General features: G+C 38.7%; 1 protein-coding gene across 1 annotated transcript; it reads right to left on the reverse strand.

Annotated features, from left to right (window-relative positions):
* Positions 1-5,152: 5,152 nt before the first annotated feature.
* LOC104071476 (EF-hand domain-containing family member C2) lies at positions 5,153-22,121 on the reverse strand (the record flags this gene model as incomplete). Its single annotated transcript, XM_009576263.1, has 6 exons — positions 21,943-22,121; positions 17,491-17,641; positions 10,370-10,593; positions 7,318-7,569; positions 5,614-5,724; positions 5,153-5,291 (listed from the first exon to the last, which is right to left on the reverse strand). Coding segments are annotated over exons 1-6 (1,009 nt in total), but the record flags the coding sequence as incomplete, so codon positions are not given.
* Positions 22,122-22,452: the final 331 nt, after the last annotated feature.

Raw genomic sequence — 22,452 nt, forward strand, 5'->3', positions numbered from 1 at the left:
AACCCCTTCTCTTTGCAGGGTTGCAAATAATACGCTCCCTGCCAAAAGAGTTTGGGAAGCCGGGACGTCCAGTTGCACTGATAAACCCAACAGACAAGCTAAGGTGTTTACATGCAGGTCACAGCGTATGCACGTTAACACTCACGCATAGGGCGTTCATTAGGAAATGCTAAAGCATTTCCCTTTGTATGTACTTTAGCACATACAAATGAAAATTACATTTATAAACTAAAAGTAAACTACAAATTAAGAGGAATATTGTGTTAGCCCCAGAGCGTATATTAAATATATTAAATCCCTCATAACCCAAGCATGGGGTAAACAAAGTCCAAAGAGAAGTTCGGCGCTTTGGTTCCCTGGTGTAAAATGACCTTGCTTCATTCAGATTCACTGAACACAGCCAGCCAGCCTCGTGCCACCTGGATTTTGAAGGATTATGTATCCAGATTCTCTCCTGTGAATGAGGAAATTCAGAAAGAAATGGAGAAATGGAGAAATATAGTTTACGAAACTAGGTAAAAACTCATTTCTGCAACTTTTGAACAGCCAGCTAGGTGCAGTAGACTAACAGCCATACCCGAGCTCAAAACTCATTTCATCTTTGCTCCGCCACACACCATCAGGGTAGAATCAGACAGACAACTTGCACTTACACATAAAAAGCGCTCCTTTCAAGGTTATCACTGTTTCTTAAGAAAATTACCTCTGTCCAGTCTGGAAAAGGAATCAAAGCTCTCTTCTTCCAGGCTGTAACGTTTTCAGTGTAAATTTGCAGTGGGTAGAGCGCAAATTGAAAGTCCGGGACTACAAACTTCTACTTCCAAAAGAATAGCACAGATATTTTCCCTATGGACAGTTTCACCCCTTGTTACTGCATCAGTTGATGCCTAGCAGGAGATGGGCTAGCACTAGGTGGTTTATTTCACCGAGTATATCAAACATGTATCACATACTAGTAACTTTTTCTCACGACATCAAAACCTGAGTGAGATTTGAACAAGCACTGGGAACAGCAAGAAACAAAACAGCTCCAGCCACATGTTTAGCATATAAACAATTTAAAGATGACATAGCCTTCTTCGTAAGAAAAACTAAGTTCCTCAAAAATAATTTGTTGCCACAGAGGCAGCATTAAACCAGCCTGAATGAGCTTGTCTGCTTTCAGTTTCAATACACACTGTAAGATTTTGATATACATTGTAAGATTACCTTCGGCCCTCAGTCAAAGAACTATAGGAAAGCCCTCGTGTTAGATAAAAACATATTTCAAGGAAGAGTCAAGCGCTACATTCTTTGGATTAGAGTGATAACCATAGCGAGTATCAGTACATAGCAGGCAGGCAAGAAATTCTACCTTCAGAGGAAGAGGACAGACACCTCTGAGCATTAGAGCCAAGAACAGGAGAGAGAAATCCCAGTAGCCTTGGACAATATAAGAGCTGGCGATAACCTGGAGGGATGACATTGTTAACACGATGTTCTCTATACATAAGAGGACGTGTATAACAAACAGCTGAGACCTGCTTTTTGTGAGAGTCTGTTTCACAATTTAGGTAAGAAGTAAAATAAGAAGGCAATACCACCATCTTCACAACTTTTGCACGCAGGATTAAAGAAAATCTAGTGGTCACAGAACCGTCCATGCAGCTAAAACATGACTGTTTATTCTGATTCAAAGAAAATCTCCTTTTACAGAGTCTCACTTCATGATTATTCCAGTTACCTGAGGAAAAAAGGCATCTGTAAATGCACAAGTATATTTAGAAGCTGTTGTTCAGTCTCCACCACATGTAGCGGAGAGGTTAGACGCCAGAGAGACTCTGATCTCTGACGAGTCTAGTGAAAATTGGCAGCAGGCTTTAATACCCCCACTGAGGGAAAAGCAAGAAGTCAGCTGTTATCCAGCAGCAGCTGCCTGGCCAAAAGCACACATGTACTGGCCAGCCGATCACCCCGCACGCTGCTCTGCCCAGGCAGCAGGTCAGGGAGGGAGCCTGAGAAATGAGGGGGTGGGAGGACGAGGAGAGCTGGGATAGGAGAGGGATCGCAGGGTGCTGCAAAAAGGCGTAACAAACAGGCTTGGGAGGTGCCGGGGCACTGAATAAAAATCAGCGCAAAACCAGATTTTACTGGTTTTGTTCCTTCAGGAACAGTCTGGTTTTTTAAGAAGGAACACTTTATACTCAACTCTACACTTTATACTCAAGTCCGTCCTGGGATACTGTATTTAGTGAGAAGAACAAGTACCAGCTTCCCCCCACTGCACATTAGTACATTTCATGTTTCAGCTGGGTGACCACAACACCTACATGGCTATAGAATATTTTTCTCCTTCTCTGAGGCTGCACTAGCAAGTCTGGACAGATAATATCACACATTAAGGCATTTTCTCTTCCATTGATAGCACTGCTAGATGACAGTAATTTCATTAGCTTCCCATTGAAGGGCATTAGCTATTGTTTACCCATGGAAGAGCTCTCCTTTGCTTTTCACAAACAGTATAAAAAGTGAAACAGGCAAACCCAACATTGGAAATACATAACACATCGTAATCATGCACTTCAAGGGAAATCTAAACTGTGCTTAATTCTCCTAAAGGGCAGATTCCATCGGCAAGCAACTTATGCTGAAACTGCAGAGTCAAAAATAAGTGTCGGCCTCTTTAATGGCTTTGGCAGAAGCGTATGAATTGAAGGGGAGTAATGTAAAAACACAATAACAAACAGCTGGATTGATGCCGTGGGGTGCTGAGCACTGTGCCTTGATGTAAGAACTCATTTATCCACTTGCTTACTCTTACTCAAGTAAATGGTCTCCCTGGACTCAAACTGCAATTAAGCACGTTTCAGTGTTTAATTGGATGGGAGCAGAATGCTGGGCACTTTGTGGGACTGAGCCCACTGAGAGTACCTTGTACGTCCACCAGACACAAACAAAATTTGTAACTCACTAAGAATGAAGGGTGAACCCTAACCCTTTCTCTCTCAAAACATGCTTCTAAGCCAAAACTACCCTGATTCTACTCTTAGCCCCTTCTAGTTAAAAAGTCATACCTACATTTTTTAAATCCTGATGGGGAAAACAGGAAAGAATTTCACAGCAAATTGTGAGAATCTCTTAGCTCTAAGAAAATGTTTATTTTCTGTGAACAAGACAGGCAGCATCAAAATGGATGGGGTTTTTATGTTAGCCAGAGTCTTTGCCAGCATGTATCCTTACAGGTATATGCAAAACACTTCCCAGTTTCCTGAAGGTCTCAGCTAGAGCACATCTTTGTGTGTTTTGTGTTAAGGAGGGAGACAAACTGGAGAAAGCACTGAGAAAAACCAGAAAAATTATCACAGATATAAAAGAATGGACTAGGGAAAAAGACTGAAAGGTTTCCCCTAGCACCAGATGGCCTGGGAGGGGGGTAAGTAAGGTGGTAAGATGGTGTATTGGAATAGTGTTCAAATATGTACAAGGTTGTTATAAAAAGAGGACACTGATCCGTTGTTCTCCCTGTCTTACCAACAAAGGTAAGACAAAAAAGTTACTCTCAGCTTACACAAACCAGCTTCAAAGCAAGTATTAAGCAGCATTTCTAACTATGAGGTTAGGACAAGATACCTCAGGAGGCAGAGAGATCTCTCCTGGAGGATGCCGATAAAAGGCTATACAAACATCAGTCAGTGACAGGCTATGCATATACACTATCCTGCCTCAGAACACTGGGAATGGACTAGATCACCTATGGTCCCAGTCTTCTAGAACTCTACACATCAGCAACTTCTGACTTCTCCTAACTTGCAAAGCACCTAACTTTAACATCCAGAGACATAACCAGTAATTACTGAGCCAGCATTATAGGAGGGGAAGAGCCTTTGCATTTGTGAAACACTTGGTTGCACTGCTTGGTTGATACAGAATGGTCAGCTGCATTTCACTGCCTGCTGTGAGTAAGAAATCCCCATTCACGGTTCCAGGATATTTTGCTCAGACAGAGGATATTGCTGCCAAACAGCAGCAGCGGTCTTGGCTGAAAAAATTCTCAGGGAAGAACCCCGTTTTGCATCTCTGGAGTTAGACTCACTATTATTATAGATAATACTACAGTTATTGAATATGGCTTCATCACGCACTGGCTAGTATAAGAAAAGATTTATTTTGGTACAGACATGCCAAGCTATTATTAGAAAAGTCCTAATGAGACATGTTTTGCCAATTAAGAAATTTAGTGTTTTGGCACTAAAACTTGGCACTATTTTAGTGAAATTTAGTGTAATGGCAGTGCTACATCATTTAACTCCCCCAATGCAGCAGACAAGTTTTGATCCAAACACTACACTCTATCTGATCACAAGTCAAACTGAAAGAAATAGTCTACCCAGGTATTTTGTTTCACAATGTCAGAGAAAGGCCATAGTAGGATTCTTCCAACCATCTCTGAACAGTCAGACACTTAGCTATATTTGTTGAATGAATAAACTGCCAGAAATTAACTAAGTTGTTTTTGCAGGAAGATGTCCATAATAGACTGAGGGAATTCAAAGACAGATTAAACGAAAGCCCCTATAGTTACACATTTCCAAAATGCTTTCCCATTATGGACATAGTTGCTAAATGTTTCCAGAATTCAGTGCTGAAACTTCACAGGATACATACTCTAATGGTCCAGAATACACAAAACTGCACTGTAAAACCAATAATGTGATAGACCACTACTGTTGTGTCAGAAAATCTTATTATGTGAGGATTCTAACATCCATATAAAATGAAACATAGTATAATGGGGAATAATTGAGCTCATTCTACTTACCCACTCACTACATCCTCTTTATTATTTTCTGACTGCAAACACAGCTATTGGAATGGGAGGGGGAAGAAGAGAAGAATTGGCAGTCTATCCATATTGACTATTTTGTCATTCTAGTTTTAAAATAGAGGCAGTTAGGAACAGAACATGCACATTATGTGTTAGTTTTCAATAGAGTAACATATAAGAAAGGATCACCTGCAAAATTACTGCTTTGCTGTTTAACAGCCTACAACAGATTGTTATTGCTAAAGGTTTTAACGAACATGTTTTGTCAGTAATAAAATTCGAAGACAGCCCTGTCAAACTCAGAAGTATAAAAATGCTCATAAGGAAAGCATAATTATCACTACTTACTGATTCCGTACTTTGTCCTGTAATATTCTTTAGTGAATTCATCACAATCACATAGTATTATCTTCCTTCCCCAAACATTAATTACTGCCCCTATTTTCAGGTCACTGTCTCTGTAAAATTCCTGATGCACTGCTCCTGTCTAATAAAAGAGGGAACAGCAGCTCTATAAATCTCAGAATCTCACAACCTTTCTTAAAATCTAGGTCATTTAGTGCGTGTGATTTAAAATATAACCTTCATAGTCCATTTGCAAGTCTCTTTTCAACCCATGCTAAGCTACCTCACTTTCACAAACATGGAATTTACATACAATAAATCTCAGTAGTTTTCATTTGAGCTATTCTCCAGTAGCAACACGATTTTATAAATAACTCTCTTTGTTGTAGAGGACAACAACCACAGAAATTACAAAAACTACTATAAAGACTTTCAACAGCTGGAGGCATTCAATAATATCTGACCTTACGATTGTCCAGAATGTAACGGCCTCTGTTTCCTACTGACTTTCCAAACACATTGAGAACAGTGCGACTGGTGATTGTGCCCGGCTGATACAGCCCGGTGGGAGCATACTGCAAGAAAAGAGATCAACTCTTCGGAAATACAATTAACAGTGAAGAAAGAGAACTCAGTTACCTTAGAACTAGCAGGTTTTTTACAGACTGACTGCTATTGTAGTATTTTCTTGGGAGAATTTTTAGTAAATTCTAAGGTAAGATTACACCACCGAACCTAAAAGCCAGTGTATACATCAAAAGGCAGTATGTATGCCAGAGGAAGCATTCAGAATCTTACTGTGTATCCAAGAGTAAGATCTCCTTTTCCTTGGAAGCAAACAGAAAGCAAAGGTTAGCACACCCAAAGTAGCACATTCTTGTCAGCATCTGCTCTAAAGGCTATTATTTTGATTGGTAATAATTACAAAAACATGCAAAAGAACCTCTCAGGGTTGGTCCTACCATGCTAAGCACTGCACAAATAGAGGGGATTCAAGTCAGCATGATTCTACTGGCAAAAATGTTAGTATTTTTGTTTCTATTGCAAGTTTCAAAATTACAATAGTAATTTATCCCAGTAATATCAATCTTAATAAGCCAACACATTACATTTTCTTAAATTATGAACAAACTGCTGAGGCAGGGTAACCGAGTGGGTTATTTTGTCATACCACTTTCCCTGACACCCCAACTTTTGACTGATCTCCTCTGCTGTCCTTCTCAAAATTTCCACTGAATTCAGAGGAAGAAGGCAGCCCTTAAAATTGCAACATGCACTTCAATGGTAGAAGGGGTCTGTCAGCATAGAGCCACTGCTAAATCGGCATCTCAGAACATAGGATGCACAAGGTGAGAAAAACGCAATATTTTGCTGTTAGGTTTTTATTATAAAATCTCACGTACATGTATGGCATCACAAATAGATTACCAGTATTAGAAGGAAAGGAGGGAAAAAGTCCCGCAGTGTTTTACTCTGTGGGTTGACATTATTCTATCATCAGGATCTGTCTGGAGCAATACAGAAGTGTATCCAGCTTGTTAATTTTATAATCATAATAGGTTACAGAGGACTCAAACTCCTTGAAGATTTCTCTGAGAGGAGTCTTCTCAAATAAGCACCTGATTAATGCCTGACAAAGCTTATTCATGGACTCCTATTGATTTTAATAGCTTTGCATAAGGTCCCAAATCTAGGAACTCAATTTTAAGAAATCACTCTAGATCTGCTACAAAGAAGTCATGTTATGGAATACTAAACCTGGACTTTTCCAAAGGTTCCAAATATAAATTAGATGGAACAAATCTGAATTCACCTCAGTTTTACATTAGTTTATCTATCAATATTAGTTAATTTTCTGGACTTCCATTATTGCACAGCTTTATCAATACATTTACCTTAATACACTAATATGGAAGAAAGGAAATCATAGGATATCTTTCTGCCTAAATTCTCTCTCCTGTTACTGAAAGCATGACAAGCATAAACTTATTTTTTTCTATCACTTATTATTATATGAATATGTGTGCAAAATCATGCAATTATGATTAATACTCTGATAACACTTTTTAAATATCATTACAATCCTAAAACAGGATTTTCAAACAAGGCATTTAATATTTCTTAATTAGCAGAAGAATTCAAAATAAGCTGAAATTTTCATTCCTCACCTTTGGAAGCTTATCTCTTCTAAGGAAAAGTGGAACTGCATCCCGGCCTGAGTTTACTGGTATAATTTCTTTTATATCAATAGTATCATCAGACAAATAATAGTGCAGAACAAGTTCCCGTGGGTCATGAAACATGGATTCTGGGTCATCCCACACACAGAAAAAACGTAAAACATGTCCATTATGCTCCAGAAATTGTTTCAAAGTGTCAATGTGCTCATAAGGGCGCAATGGCTTCATACTATCCAGAATCTGCAGATAAAGGAGAAATTAAGAGACACACCTTTTTAATTATTTGCCTTTAAAAACAGGATACCGAACTGCAGGGTACAATCTAATCTTAGAACATGCTTTTTGGATTTTCAAATAACACCATGCATTGCCATTACCAAAGAACTATTTACAGGGTTGCTGTGCCCACAGAAAATATATGAAAACAATTTTGGATTGGTTTTGATCCTTGTTTTTCTTGGAATAAGGTCATTCAGATCAGAAAATTGTTAAATTATTTATAGTACAGCTCACATTTTCAACAAATTGCCCATGGCAATCAGATGACTACAACTCCAAATAGCATCACCCTTCCTGATTTACTTCCTTGAGAATTATTTTTATAGATGATGTGGTATAAAGAATTAATTCTTTCTTTTCCCTTTGGCTTTTCTTTCTTTTGGCTTTAAAACATAGTTAATTAACTTTTGATTCATGTCATACAGTTGGCAGATACTGGGTATGTATGTTCTCCTCTCAATATACACCCATAGGTCTCAAAAGGAATAGCAAATCTCCAACTAAAAATATATTCCAGCTGATGTGATCTATGACAAGATGCTATCTACAGTCATGGTTGCCGCAAAACCAGTAGCACTGCATTAAATCAGATCCCATGATGATGATTCAGTTTAAGGATTCACAAACTGTTAGTTACAGTCACATATATAAAAGTTGTTCTGAACAAGGTGTTTTTCCTAAGTCAAAATCGGTCATGCCCAAAGTGGGTTAAAGGAGCAAGACAGTCCTTTTAATCTACAAAATTATACACAAGTGCTTCCAAAGGAAAACGGTGACAGACAGCAATGACACAATATAAGCTGAGCGGTCTGAACAGAAAGAACTGTTGACTATGGATAAATTTCTATTTATCCATTGATACATGTTCTGGCCTTAAAGGGAAAAGGCCCATTCTCTCAGAGCATCAAATCTTAAAATAAGGAGAGCAGAACCAAGTTTTGCCTGCCAATGTCCTTGCTGATCTGCAGCACTCTTTCAATTTCAGGCATCATCATGCTCATATGCGTGATATTTACCATCCCAGTACTATCTTTCCTCCTTCCTGACCTTGAAGATGCAGTGAGCAACCAAATATAGCCACAGAGCCAGATAACATCACCATCCATGGGATAACATCTCCAACAATACAGAAATATAAATCTAAGGGTCTTGCTACATTTTTCATTGGTCTCATTTTCTGTCTCATCGTATTCCTTCCTTTCCTTCATACCTTCATTTTCTGGCCATCTGCACTATTAGGAGTCTAGTGCAAACCGATTTAATTTTGATCAAAGCAGTCCAGAGCAATCCACCCTTAATAAATAAAACAAATTACCTTCCACAAATTAGTCACAGGAAAGTGAGAGCATAAAGCAGCCAGAACTTCCTAGATTACTTTTCTGTAATTTCTCAACAACTGAGAATATTAAGACATAGATTTCAGTAATTTTTGGTTTTCTGATGCTCTTATTTCTCAAACCTCTTTTTCCCCTCTCCATTCTCTTTAGGCACACATATGCACAATACTTGAATGTTTTCCTTGTTGTTTTTACAAAAAAAAAAAAAAAATCTAAGCAGGTTATACAGTACCATGTATAATGTTGACACAGTCTGCCAATATCAAGACAACTCAGGATGTAGGTAACACACTTGTTACCTACAAAGCCTGAGTAAGGGAAAAACAACCCATGGTCAGCCTGAGTCGCCACTATGCAGAACGAGAAGACGTATTACAAATGCTACTTTTCAGTGGGGGACTGCAAAGAGCCTGAAAGGATGAATGAAGTGAAAGCAACATGTTGGCCTGAGAGTGCCTCAAAGACATGCAAATGGTCCTACTCATCTCAGTCACAATTACCTTCCATTTTTGCTGTTGAGAGCTGCAGCAGTTTTCTCTATAGGAGGACTAAGTTGAATGCAACAGACACATGCAGTATTTGTTGCTTTCAGAGTACTAGGCTGAACCTATCACAACAGATGGCATATTGTGGGCCAACAGTCCTAACAGAGTCAGGTCAAGAGAAAAATATAGTGCCATCTGCACTCATATTAATCAATACAGAAAACATCACTCCCACCACTATTCCCAGAGAAAAGACCTCAAATCCTGCAGAGTGGAATCCATGTAGCATCTAGGAGCTGCAAGTGAGATTTTTGGAGGAGGTGTGTATGTGTTCCCATATACTCACAAAAGAGGCAACTGTGTTCAAATAAAATCTCACAAGTCTTAAAACTGCAGAGTGTTGGGTTCTTTGTGGCAGCAGAATTTGCTTTACACATGCAAAGAGCTGTTAAACATGTGGGGTAGAGATGAAGGATGACATATGAATAGACCAAGTAAGAGAGTCTGCAGGAAGCCATGGATGTGCTTGAACCATAATTCCAGTTAGATCTTCCTTTAAACACTTTAGAAGTGTTTATTACCATTACATTAGCTCAAGCAAAGTCATAAGTAGAACATATAATAGGTCCATTTTTTTTCTTTCCAGCTTAATGCAGAAAGGTTTATTTTATTTTTACCAAATAATTTTGTTCTGTTTCAAAAGGTGTGTGAACACATCAGGAGAAAATCAGTTATATTTGGGACTTCACTATGTTAGTACAATGAGCCATATAACAAAATTTTGAAAAGCAAGTTTTCTGTTGTGATTCGTTATGTTGAAATAGCTACCTCTACATACCTTCTATTTGCTATTAGAGAAATATTTCATACAATGCATATTACTAATAGCAATGGCACTTTTATTAAAATCAAGTTTTCACTATTACTGCCTCATCTGACCTTTTGTCGCTCTTTGGTGTACGGGTCATCTGGACGACCTGCGGGAGGATTTAATCTAACTCCCATTTTCCTCAGGAAATTTTTTGTAAATTGGTCACAATCTATAATCTTGTATCTTCGGGCATAAAGGATTACTTCTATGTTGATATTGAAATGATCTACAGTATAGAACTGATCTTCATGAGGAGCTGGAAGTGGAATCCGATGCCGTCGAACAATAGTTCCTGTAAAAGAATTAGAATAAATTCGTAGAGTGAATATCCTTCACTCTAAGGATCACTTCACAGACTTGCTAATTTTCTATGCTGATATGACCAAAACAGATGAAGCCATATGGGACAAACAAAATTATCCTTCATTTAGCAAAAGAACTATTAGGTAAGAGGATCCTTTTTATTAACAACAATACTTTACGCTGATCATCTTCTAGAACCTCAAGTTCTAGTACTTTACTTAAGTTAATACAGAAAATTACCACCTTCTGGAGCAAGCAGGAAACCACTGGAATGAATCCCCATGTGTTGCTGCAAACGTAACAGGTTAGTATTTTTTCAACAAGAATAGCAAAGACACTGCTCTCATTAAGAAAAGAGATGTCTTTTTCTGAGAAGCAAAGCAGTCTCTAGTACTCATTAGTATAATTAATTTTTCTTTAAAAAAAACCCACCACACAAAAAGCTGTGAAAAAAACCCCAAAACATGTGCCAGGGGTGTATAGGAGGGACTAGATTTGTCTACGCTCTGCAGGGCGAGGAGAGCCACGTACAGCTAAGGTTAGAGAAAAAAAAAACACCCTACCAAGGGAAAAAGTGTGATCTATCAAGCATGGAAACAGGTGCATTCAACCGAGCTTCCTAAAGAAGCAAACTGAAAGTAGAGACAACTGAGATGAGTTGGGCTGATTGCTGGGCTGCAGTAGAGAAATATAAATATTGATCCATCTTAGAAATACAGAGCCAGGAACTTATTATAACCCATAATCTAAGAGGAACACTATCCAAAAGAAAAAGAAAGGGAAAATAAAAAGAACAGAGGAAAAAAAAGAGAGGCATTTTAACTTTGTTAAAGTAAGTACCCACTTAAGTTTTCTTCTTGATAGTCTTGAAATGAAAGGACTGTTATTCTGGGAGCATTGTATTTGTTTACATTTACCACATTAAAAGAGAAGGGATCTACTATTGGTCTATCAGCTGAAAACTCACAAATACATTGATGAATTGGGTAATGCTTCAAAAGTACTCACTGATGATGATTAAGAGACCATCTCTCATACGGAAATGTTGAGGGAGCTGGTCTGTTCAGCCTGGAGCAGAGAAGGCTCGGGGGGGGATTGTATCAATGTTTATAAATACCTGACGGGAGGGAATGAAGAAGACTGAGCCAGGTTCTTCTCCGTGGTGCCCACTGGCAGGACATGAGGCAATGGGCATAAATTAAAAGATACAAAATCCAGCACTGCTATTTTGTTTTGGGGGTAGGTGGGGGTGGAGGAGGGCCTGGGGAGAGAGGGGATGAAGAGAGGCAGAGGAGGAGGGAGAAAGATATCGTGTGTGGTTTTGTTTGGTGTTTGGAGGGCCATATTTCTGAGTTAGTCCATGGAAATTCTTTACTGTTCGCTTTATTTCCCTAAGGACTAATCTGTATGAAATACCTGCCACTACTACATTATCAGAGTTGTTTGTTAAATGCTAACTCCTACAATGAAAACATACCCTTAATTTTTCAGAGGAATAAAGCAACAAAGCAGCTTTACTTTACATTCCCGTTAAAATAATTATTTAAGATCCGTTCAGCATCCTGATGTTTAACATGTACCAAATCCAACATTCTGGTTACTGACCTTTGACTGTAAAATAAATTTGAACCTCTATCTGCTTAAACATACTTATACGTGTATTTAAGATGCAACCTCATGGAAATATTAGTTAGAAAACATGGTAATTAGCACATTTTAACATGATGCAAAACCACCTTGCATTACCATTAACAAAACCACATGCTTTAAAATATGTTACCTGATTTTGGCTAATCCTTGGGTCGCTCCTACAAAAATCAACAGATAATGTGCTATCAGAAGAGTCCTCTGCAAAAATGCAAATCCTGTTGAATCATCACTTTAGTGAAAATATAATGGTTGACAATTTTCTAATATAACGTGTTTTCTGCGGATATATTCACCTCAGAATTGGTGAATAAGCCTTCAGCTAGTTTTTCATACCACTTTTCAAAGTATAATACACATGTCCATTTTGTTCTGAGGGATAAGAATTTCTTTCCTAATGGAAAATGTCTTGTAAAGATAGTATCTGTAGCAATCCTTTGCTTTTATTAGGTATCACTGTGCCTGATCTCCACATGTAGAAGATACATTTTATATTGTTGAATTTGAAATTTAATAAAACCTGATCAGCTGAGGTTAGGTCTCAGCATCTTTTAAATTGTCCTTCCTTCTGGAAAATAATTACATTTCTACTCCTAGAAATTTGCTACAAGCTGTTAAAGGAGGATCTGGGCATGCGCAACACTCAAGTTGCTCAGGATGCATGGCTATTCTTGATGTTTCTTTTGTCAGTTTATTGAGCTGGCTATCCTACTGCACCACCAAGCATTACTTTAAATATTTGCATCTGGTCAGTAGCTCTCCTCTACTGTGCTTTTGTAAAGGGAGTTGGGGTACTGCTTTTCTCTGACAATGGTGGTGGCATTGAGTTCCCATACTGTAATTTGAAGCATATCTTCTTTTCTCTCAGGGCTTCCAATTATTTGGCAACTACAGCAGCAGCTTAAGGAGACCTTAATAGTAGCGAAGGCCTTTTAACTATGGGGCAGCTCATGAAGCTGGGCAGCAAATTATTTGGTCTCTGCTGCTACACTGCTCTGCAGAAGAAATAAAGTGGTATCAAGAATTTCCTCAGCACAGCTTTCTGTCTCCCTCTGCACTACTCAAGAGTGCATTAGAGAGAGGAGAGGAATGGGTAACACCTGGAGTTTGTACACTCTTTGACTGCTTGCACAGAAAGGAGGAGAAGCAACCACTACTATTCCTGCAACATAAAAGAGTTCACCCCAATAAACAAGGAGACTTCTTACATTCACTTTGTCACCCGTCTCAGAACATAGCAAGGTCATGATTTGGCCACCATTAAGTATGGCAAAATCACAATTATTTCAAGGCCTCAGGGGAGGTCTTAAACTCTTAGATAATCGGTTATATTGGAGGAGCTACTGCAACTTCACTTTCCGGCTTGTACTTTTCAGCCAGCCGGCCTTGGGAACCCAGCCAGCAGGCAGCTCCCCTCTCTTTTTCAGCTGGCTGACCTTGGGGAAACCAGCCAGCTGCTCCACTCTGCTCTGGCTTGCAGGGCCTGGATTGCACTGGAAGCTACAGTCAACCCCATGGGACATAAATGACCTTTTGATAAGGTGGTATCAGCCAGCCACAGTCCTGTTAACTGGGAATTAGATCTACAAAACACTTGCACTGCCATATCTAGCCTGGCTCTCTATGGGAGAATTTCTTTTTATATGGGAAGAATTAGCACTCTGGCTCTGGAAGAACACAGTGGAGTTTGTTATGCGGTCAAGTTTACTGTCCTTCTCTTCAGTCTGTACTCCCTTATCTTCAGCTAGTTTTTGTGCACTCTGATTGTCCTGGTATTTTTTGCTTTGATTCTGGTTTCTCAAGTTCAGGTTGGCCTCTGCATTCCTTTGTGTTTTGCACTGAATTTCTCTATTTGCATAGATTTCTTCTAATGCTTCTAATATTTTCCAAAGTTCAAACTATAGCAAGGCAGTTTCCAAAATTAAATGAAGTTTAAACTTCAGTTATTTGGTAGCAACCTTATCTGTACAAATTCATGTCCAAGTACAGCAGCCAATTCCATAACGTGCTTTTTTAAAGGCACTGAAATACATTTCTCACAGATCATTTACTGTGTCACTCTGAGATTTTGATCAACGGTAACAGCACATTTTCTGGATTTTTTTTTTCCCCGAAGCCAATTTGTTTTAGTTTTGTAAAATCATAACTGAAGTTAGAAATTCTTGTAACTTCTTTGACAGCTATTCCTTCACCAAATCCTCCTGCAGTCCATAAGCCTCTCTGATTTTTTTTCTTCAAAGCCACAAGTGCTACCCACAGTGGAGAGTACAGTGGGAAACTACTATATTTCTCTGATCCCACCATGCCCAGGGACACCCATTCAGGCCATCAAGCTCTCATTTGTGGGTTACGGCACAAACACTGATAATGCCGCGGCCTGAAGGCATTAACCAGCCAAGCTAAGAAGATCTACCTTTGATCTACCCTACCATCTGCCTTTGATCTACCCCACCACTGCTATATCTACTCTGCAAGAAGACTCCTGAGAACAGCCATTTGAGCTATCTATTTTACATCTTTTCTGCTGGAGTAAACATCCAAGTTAAGGTCACCAACACCTTCTGCCTTCAACAGTTCAATTCCACTTTTTCCATTACGGTTTTTTGCTGTTCCTCCTTTACACAACCCCTTTCCTGCCATCTGCAGCTCTCCAACTGTTCGCACAGACTGAGCCTATCCTGCTCCTGATGTTCCCACACTTGTTTCTTCACCCACATCCCCACACCTGTGCTCTTTTGTTCAGCGCAGTTTGCCTTTCAACAACCCAAGCTCTTCTGCGGTTGAACTCTCCTCTACAAAACCCTGGCCTTTTAATTAACTGAAATGTCATATTTCAGCAGACGTGCAGAGGACAGCATTATGGTTAAGATCTTCAGTTCAGTTCAGTTCCTCGTCCTGTTAATGACCTTTTCTGCATGATCATGGGCAAGATTTTCATTCTTTTGTGCTTCAGTTTACCAGCTTCACAATGCAGACAGTCATGCTTCTGTTGTTCTCAGGCTTACAAATTCCCAGTCAGGACAGGGAATTTGAAAAACATAAGAGATATATATAATTATAATAAAAGAGGCAATGGGCCAATTTTTAATTGAAAACGAAATAAGACTAGCAGCTGATGGTTTGGGATTTCTTTTTAAGAAACACTGCTTTTGCATATATTCAACAACAAATATTTAGTGCCTTTAACATAACAACTTTGTGGTTGTTCTTCAGTTATGGAGCATGAAGTCACTGCCCAAGTGCATGTGAGTAAAGAATCCTCTGATAGGCATCTCCACCACCTTTTTCCCTCTACATCATATTAACTTCTAGGATAATAAGAATATTTATGTAGATGTTTATGATGAGGTATAAGTCCCAGATCTTCTCATCAACTGTGAAGCCCAAATAGTCCTTGGGCCTTTCAGTCTCTTCCTTCCTAAACACAATCAATATACAGAGCTTCCTTACCAGCCTAGGTACCAGCAACAAATAAATTAAGTGCACTTTCGAGATCCTGGAACATTTCTTTTTAATCTATCAGTTTAATACGTTGTGTATACTCATTTATCCCACATAAAGTACTCGTACAAAGCTGTAGAGGCCTTCAAAACATCCTTGCACGGAAGACGGAGAATTCTTGTTTCTCTCTAACACTATTCAGTTAATTTTAGATCCAGTACCAAAGGTGACTCCACAACCATTAACATAACATACAACCATGAAAATAGGGGGAAATTGTAGTCTTCCTGTCACCACAGGATCATGACTAGACTACCAGAAACATCAGGCCTGAAGAGGCAGCCTGCACAACCCGTACTACAAAGACAATCAAAATGACTCATTATAGCTAGATTCACAGGAATCAGCTTTGAATTTGCTTTATCCTGCTTTAATGAACCTGGCTTCCACCTTCTCTCTCAAAGATGTCACTTCTGCTTCTCAGGTTAACTGTACTTCTTTTGTCGATGGTCATTTGTTCTAAGCCACAAAATCCAGAAACAGCTACTCCCACTCCCGTGACACACAAGTCAAGAAAAACCTAAACCCGATGATGTCTCCGGCCTCACACATATGAGTGCAGAGAGGGGGTAAGTAACTTTTAAGTTCCCAGGAGAAGAGATACAACATGCTTTTCTTCAAGTCTTGAAAAAGCACTTGCCCAGGTAGGAGTAGGATGAGGTTCCTCTGAATTCAAAATCAGTTCAATTTCTGGCAAGAAGAATCACTCAACACAGGGAGAGCAGGGCTTGAAGTACTGGTTTAAGAAAAGACTCCCAGGTAACTTTATCCTAGGTCTAGCAGTAATGATGCACGTAACACCTTTAAATATTATCCTACTCTGTAGACAGAGAAATTGATAGCATCTGCTCATCTTGGAAAAGAATACGGTAGTTAAATGGTTAACTTATTTTTTAAAATTGCTGTGCTACCAGAAGGTACAAAATATCTTTGGGGATTGGGAGGAGCAGTCATCCCAAGATACTCATCCCAAGACATCCTGCTTATCTGGACTGTATCCCTTGAAAACTTTTTTAATTCTGGAAGCGATCCATAAACACCAAGAAGCAGCAGCTGTGCTCCCCTTCTGCAACAGGATGTTGACTACTAGATCACATTTTCTTAATGTAAACTAAGTCCATTAATACTCCAGTAAATCAGCTCAGTAAACCCTCCTCCAAAAGTTCTCAGGCTGGCCCAAGTGCAGTGATGTGATATTGAGGCAAGGCAGTTTCTTAACTTAGAGGCATCAAGGAAAAATTACTGTGCCAAGGGCACTTTAATCATAAAAGAACCAACAGCCAGAGGCACAAAAGGCGCTCTCCTTCAACAATGGCAGAGATACTGCAGCAGCTAATGAACAATTACAGAGCTGCAGCTAGAGAACTTACTGTCAGTGCCAAAATGGGAGGAACCAGGCTCAGGAATGGAGATCTAGAACACAAATTGGTTTTGCAGAAGTGACACGACACTGACAACAGAGCCACGATCGTATGATTTCAAACAGCTCTATTAGAAAAAAAAATGGTACGTTGAGTGCGGGAGGGGATTCTGCCTTACAAAACCTACATCTTCAGAAACTAAGACAATACAAAAGTTTATATTATGATCTGTTACAAGAAAAAAGCAATTATAGCTGTTCACTTACGACGCATTTTAACTTTAAGAAATCACGTTATGTATCCATTAGAATGAATCAAGACCGTACTGAAGAAAGATATAAAGGGCAGAAAAAAAGAGTGCTATTAAAAATAGATACCTTGAATTATGCCACTATTTTTCACTTGGGGTTCAATCACTTGAATTGTATCATCTTCAAGGTAGAAGTATATTTTACAATGTCTGATTCTATATAGCCCTTGATTTTTGTCAGGTACTTCTTCCTCAAAATAGGCATCAAAAGACAATACCTATTAAAAACAATAAATAAATATAAAGCAGCAAAATCTTCAATGCTTTTGCAAAACATGTCAATAAAATAAACTTGTATAGATTATAAGTAACTAAATGTATGGATTTCGGGAGGTAGATTTATTTCCCAGAAATGTAAGAATAGAAATCCACCTTAAATCACATAAATTTAAAATTCTTTGCTTGGCATTTTTATTATCACAACATCTAAGCAGAGATGGAACTCTAAAGTAAAGAAATAAATCAAACATAAAACTATCAGCAGGCTGCTTGGAAAATCTTCTGAACAAAGCACTTTTGATAGCACAATGAGCTACCTAGGTTCTGAAGCAAATTTTAGATTTCTATTCAATGAATTGCTAGAAAATAAAGTGCATTATGATAGTAATGGCTTTACCATTGAGGTAAGTGGAAAGGAGAGTCCTTTTTAAGCAGATCCTGCAAGCTGTCTAATGAACAGTACTGAAGACTATCAGAGAGAAATGATGTTTTTCAGGAGTCATTTAGACCTGTGCAATATTGGCATTTCAAAACTTACCTGGTTCTGCAATTCAGCGAGTGGGGAAATCTGAGAGAGTATACCAACTGATCTTCATGGTCTCTTGCAATAGCAATAATGCAAGAAAAAAAACCTTCACGGGCTCGGTGGTTTACTACAGTGGCCTTTATGTCTGGAGATCCCAACTCAAATGCGGCAAACCATTACACAGTTTTGCACTTCTTGGTATCATTTATGGTGTTTAATCACCAAGACCAATTTTAAGGCAATGTGCAAGAAGTATCTACTTAGTAGTGCATTATCTACCAAGATGCTTGCTGTGGTAAGTATGTGCAGGGAGGCAATAATTAAAACAACATTTCCATCCTGCACATTTGGGTCAAATCAGTGCTAATCCATACTTCACTTTTTGCAATTATTCTATTTAATATATTCAATTACCTTTATTCTTGATTCATTAGTCAAACTGAAGCACTGGAAAAAAGACAACTTAGCTGTTCCCCATGTATCAATGAGCATCTGGCAGACTATGGGTTGAAAACGCTTGAAATCTAGTGAGCTAGCCAAGATCCCTATATGGCACAGAACATACCAGTTAATAGTCTGTATCCCTTTAGCTTAGTCCTTGAAAACCTCAAAGTACTTCCATGAATACTAATGACAGAGATTTTAAAACACCCTAACAGACAAACACAACTTATTTTTCTACATCTGGGGAGAGCGAGCTAGCGGCTTGCTCAGGACCACACAAGAACAGCCACCCTATGTCCTAGTCAGACTTCCCAATAGGCCACTCTCCCTTCTCTCAGGCAGGGTAACTGCAAGATGAGAAAAACTCTGTTTCCACAAACTATTTCAAAGGCTAAGATCCCACTGATTTTCAGCATGCATCAAACAATATGACAGATACATTTTTGGCATCCATTTTCCTGCACTGTGACCTGCCACCATTAGAGAAATAAAATTTAAATTATAATCAAATGACATAACTGTTACCTGTTAAACCTGATGGCATTAAATCTTCACACAAACTAATCTAGACACTATCAGTTATGGTTTGTTTGAGTAGTACAACATGCAAGTTTCTGAACAACCTACAGATGAAATAGTTGAAAATAAATAAAAATTCATTCTGCCCACATGTAATTTTTAACTGTGGCTTTTATTATTTCATGTATCAAACACGAAAACACTGGATAAAACATCTGACATACAACAGAGCCAACACAAACAACTCTATCATCCTTTAACACCTTTTCTTCCTTCCATTTGTCTAAACATTGGTGTACAGTGCCATTTTTGGTGACCAAGGTATCCTTCCTGGCCTCCAGCTACTATTCTGGAAGGACCAGGAGCCCTGTGTAAATGTCTTGAATATTCCAGGGGACTTAAAAGGTACTATGGTGGAACAACTATATCCCAGTCTGAACATCCCAGAGTTCAGCTGACAAGGAGCTGAATTTCATTCCTTGCCCAGCTGCTGATAAGCCATGCAACCACTGGAAACTTCCTTAGATGCTGTACCCTATTCTCCTAGTCCCACTAGAGTATAGTCGTTTGACAAACATGTTGTACAAGTGCCCTATTTGATTACTAATTGTTCTTAATTTTGTCAATGATCTTTTCTGAGAATGGTTGTCTTGTGAGACATCAGCCAGGCAAAATGGTCTGTTTGCATAGATCTCCAAGCACAATCGGGTCCTAAATACACTGTATTTTTTTCTTTCACTGAGCATACACCCATGTCCTGGTTTACTCCATTAGAGGAGTTTGTGCAAGTTCTTTTGCACTTAAACTTCATTCTCTTTATACCCTTATCAACATGCTAGTGTATGAAATGTATGCAGCAGCCAACTGCAATTTTGCAGATCAAAACAGATGATTCAGGAAGGGTGAGGAGGGGACGGAACAGAAAAGAAGATGACTTACTTTTTATTTTAAAGCAAAGTTAATTTTAAAAATACTTGAAATGTAACACTTCCTAACTCATGTCTCATCTGTAGTACATTGCTGTGTGCAAAGTTCGCATCCCACTCTTTAAAAAATTAAATGTTACTTATGAAAACCAAAACTAACAAACATTGAATAAACTCCGTGGCATTTTGTAAAGTTGGCACAAGGTTTCCCTGGCACCTGTGGTAGTCAAATTATAAACATTGTTTCAAGCCCACGAGGCCTTGTGTGTGTACTTAATCGTAGAAGAAATTAAATTTACAGCTGCTTCCTATTAGGCATATGAAATTGCAAAAACTATTTCTTAACCTACTTAATAATGAAGTTTCATGCCTGTCCTTCCTCCAACTACTGTGGTACTGCTGAAAGTTAGAAACCAAAGAAAAATGGTAAGAAAGCAGACTACATTTGAAAAGATAAACATCTACTCAAACCATTTTTCATATAGTCCATTTTGCTGAGTTACAAACTGCAGCACTGGAGGACATAGCTGCATTCTAGGCTCTTAACTGGGGAAGTAAATTAGTTGGGTAGTACCCTTTAACTGTCTGCAACTAATACAAACACATAAGCCCTCCAGAGGCCAATTCCGAACCTGCAAACTCCTGCCCTGTATTGCCCTGTGGAGGAATACACTGATTAGAGAAGGAATGTAGAAAGGCAAGCTAGTTCATCTCACCAGCCATCCTCAGTGGCAGGTCCCCACTGCGTCCTACCTAACACCTTTATTTCATAAACTTGGGTCCAAGTCCTGCTAACTTAACTGAGAAGCCAGTGCACACCTCCTCGTTGAAAGAAGGGTGCATATAAAGCAAGTGCAGGACTGGCTGAAGCCTTAACACTTTGGCACATTAGACGAATTCATACTTGAGCACATCGCTGAAAACTATGTGAGCAGTACTAAGGACTTCTGAGGTAATGCCAACCGAAGTCATACGTATCGGTTCAAGCCTTACATTTTCTTGTAGTAGTTCTGGTCTGCCAAAGAGACGAACACGTAATTGTACTGCAATTACCTGCATGGCTTTTCTTTTAAAGCAAAAATTATGAGATTACCCATTCTTCCCAATATTTAAATACCATAATTATTCAGTCACGCAACATTTCTCCAATCTGCTGAATGATTTCTTTTTCTGGATCATTGTTCTTCTCTGATTTTAGGCTTTTTGCTTTAGAAATAAAACATCACTAAGTAGAATTTAACGTAAATTTAAACATGGAAAGTAATAACAGTGTGCTACAAAATTCATATCATCACAGATTACAGTTATTTCATAACTCTTTAACTTTGAAGGTGTCACTACATTCTTTCAAAATAAAAAAAATATTAATTTTACGTTCCTGTGTCTATAATGGACACAATCTACCTATATTACACATGAACAGATCACACAAAAGTCAACAAGACTTTGAGCAAGCATGATGGCATAAGTGAATTCAAAGCCTATAGCATTCCACTGCGGTTAATGGTTCTCGAGTGCCCATGCACATTTTCTCCTGGACTGGGGCCTACCTTACATTCATTCTTACCAGGTTGCCAAATAATTCCTTTATTGTCACCATTTTCACTAAAAAGAAATATATCAACCACTCCCTTATTTTTATTATATCCTGTAGGAGATGTACCCCAATACAGAATATTTTTATATGTTGCTGATATGTGTCCATATTAATTGTCCAATATACCAATATGATGGAAAAATGGATATTACCACTCTTTTTGTCTATCTAGGAGGGTTTTTTGCATGTACAAAAATATCTTCTGAAGTATTTGACTAACCGAATTTCACCTTCTTTGTCATATTGTAGCTATTCATAAAAAACATGCAGATACAGATTTCTACATACCTGCTTGTCAAATGCTACCCAAGCAGGAGCATCACTTCCCATCCCTTCAGGAAATACACTGTATTTAGGTTTCAGCTTCTGACCAGGTAACGGTTCACCTCCTATTCCAGGTTTATCTTCTCCAACCAGCATAGCAACATTATTGCAGTAACCCCAGTGCTGTGACTTGTGGAACTTTTCTTTCCAAAAAAAAGTTTGGAAGAAAAGAGACAGAAAAACATCTGTGTGTGTGTTTTTAAATCCATAAGAGTTAACTGTCTAGGCAAGGGGGATTAATCATGTAAAAGTTTCTCTATAATTACTTTTAATAGAGAGTCTAAAAACTTGTAACAACTAGAATGCTGCAAGTGAAATGATGTATTCCAGTGGTCAATTTGCCAGCCTTATAGATGAAAATGGAAAAATATTCCAGTAATTTACCCAGGCTGAAAGACAGGACGATACCAGCTGTTTTCCCTCCCTCCCTCCCTGCAACTAGGATTGAGACGTGGTAGAAAGAAGCAAGTCACC

Source organism: Fulmarus glacialis, unplaced genomic scaffold (genome assembly GCF_000690835.1).
Source record: "Fulmarus glacialis isolate BGI_N327 unplaced genomic scaffold, ASM69083v1 scaffold36130, whole genome shotgun sequence".
Taxonomy (NCBI): Eukaryota; Metazoa; Chordata; class Aves; order Procellariiformes; family Procellariidae; genus Fulmarus; species Fulmarus glacialis.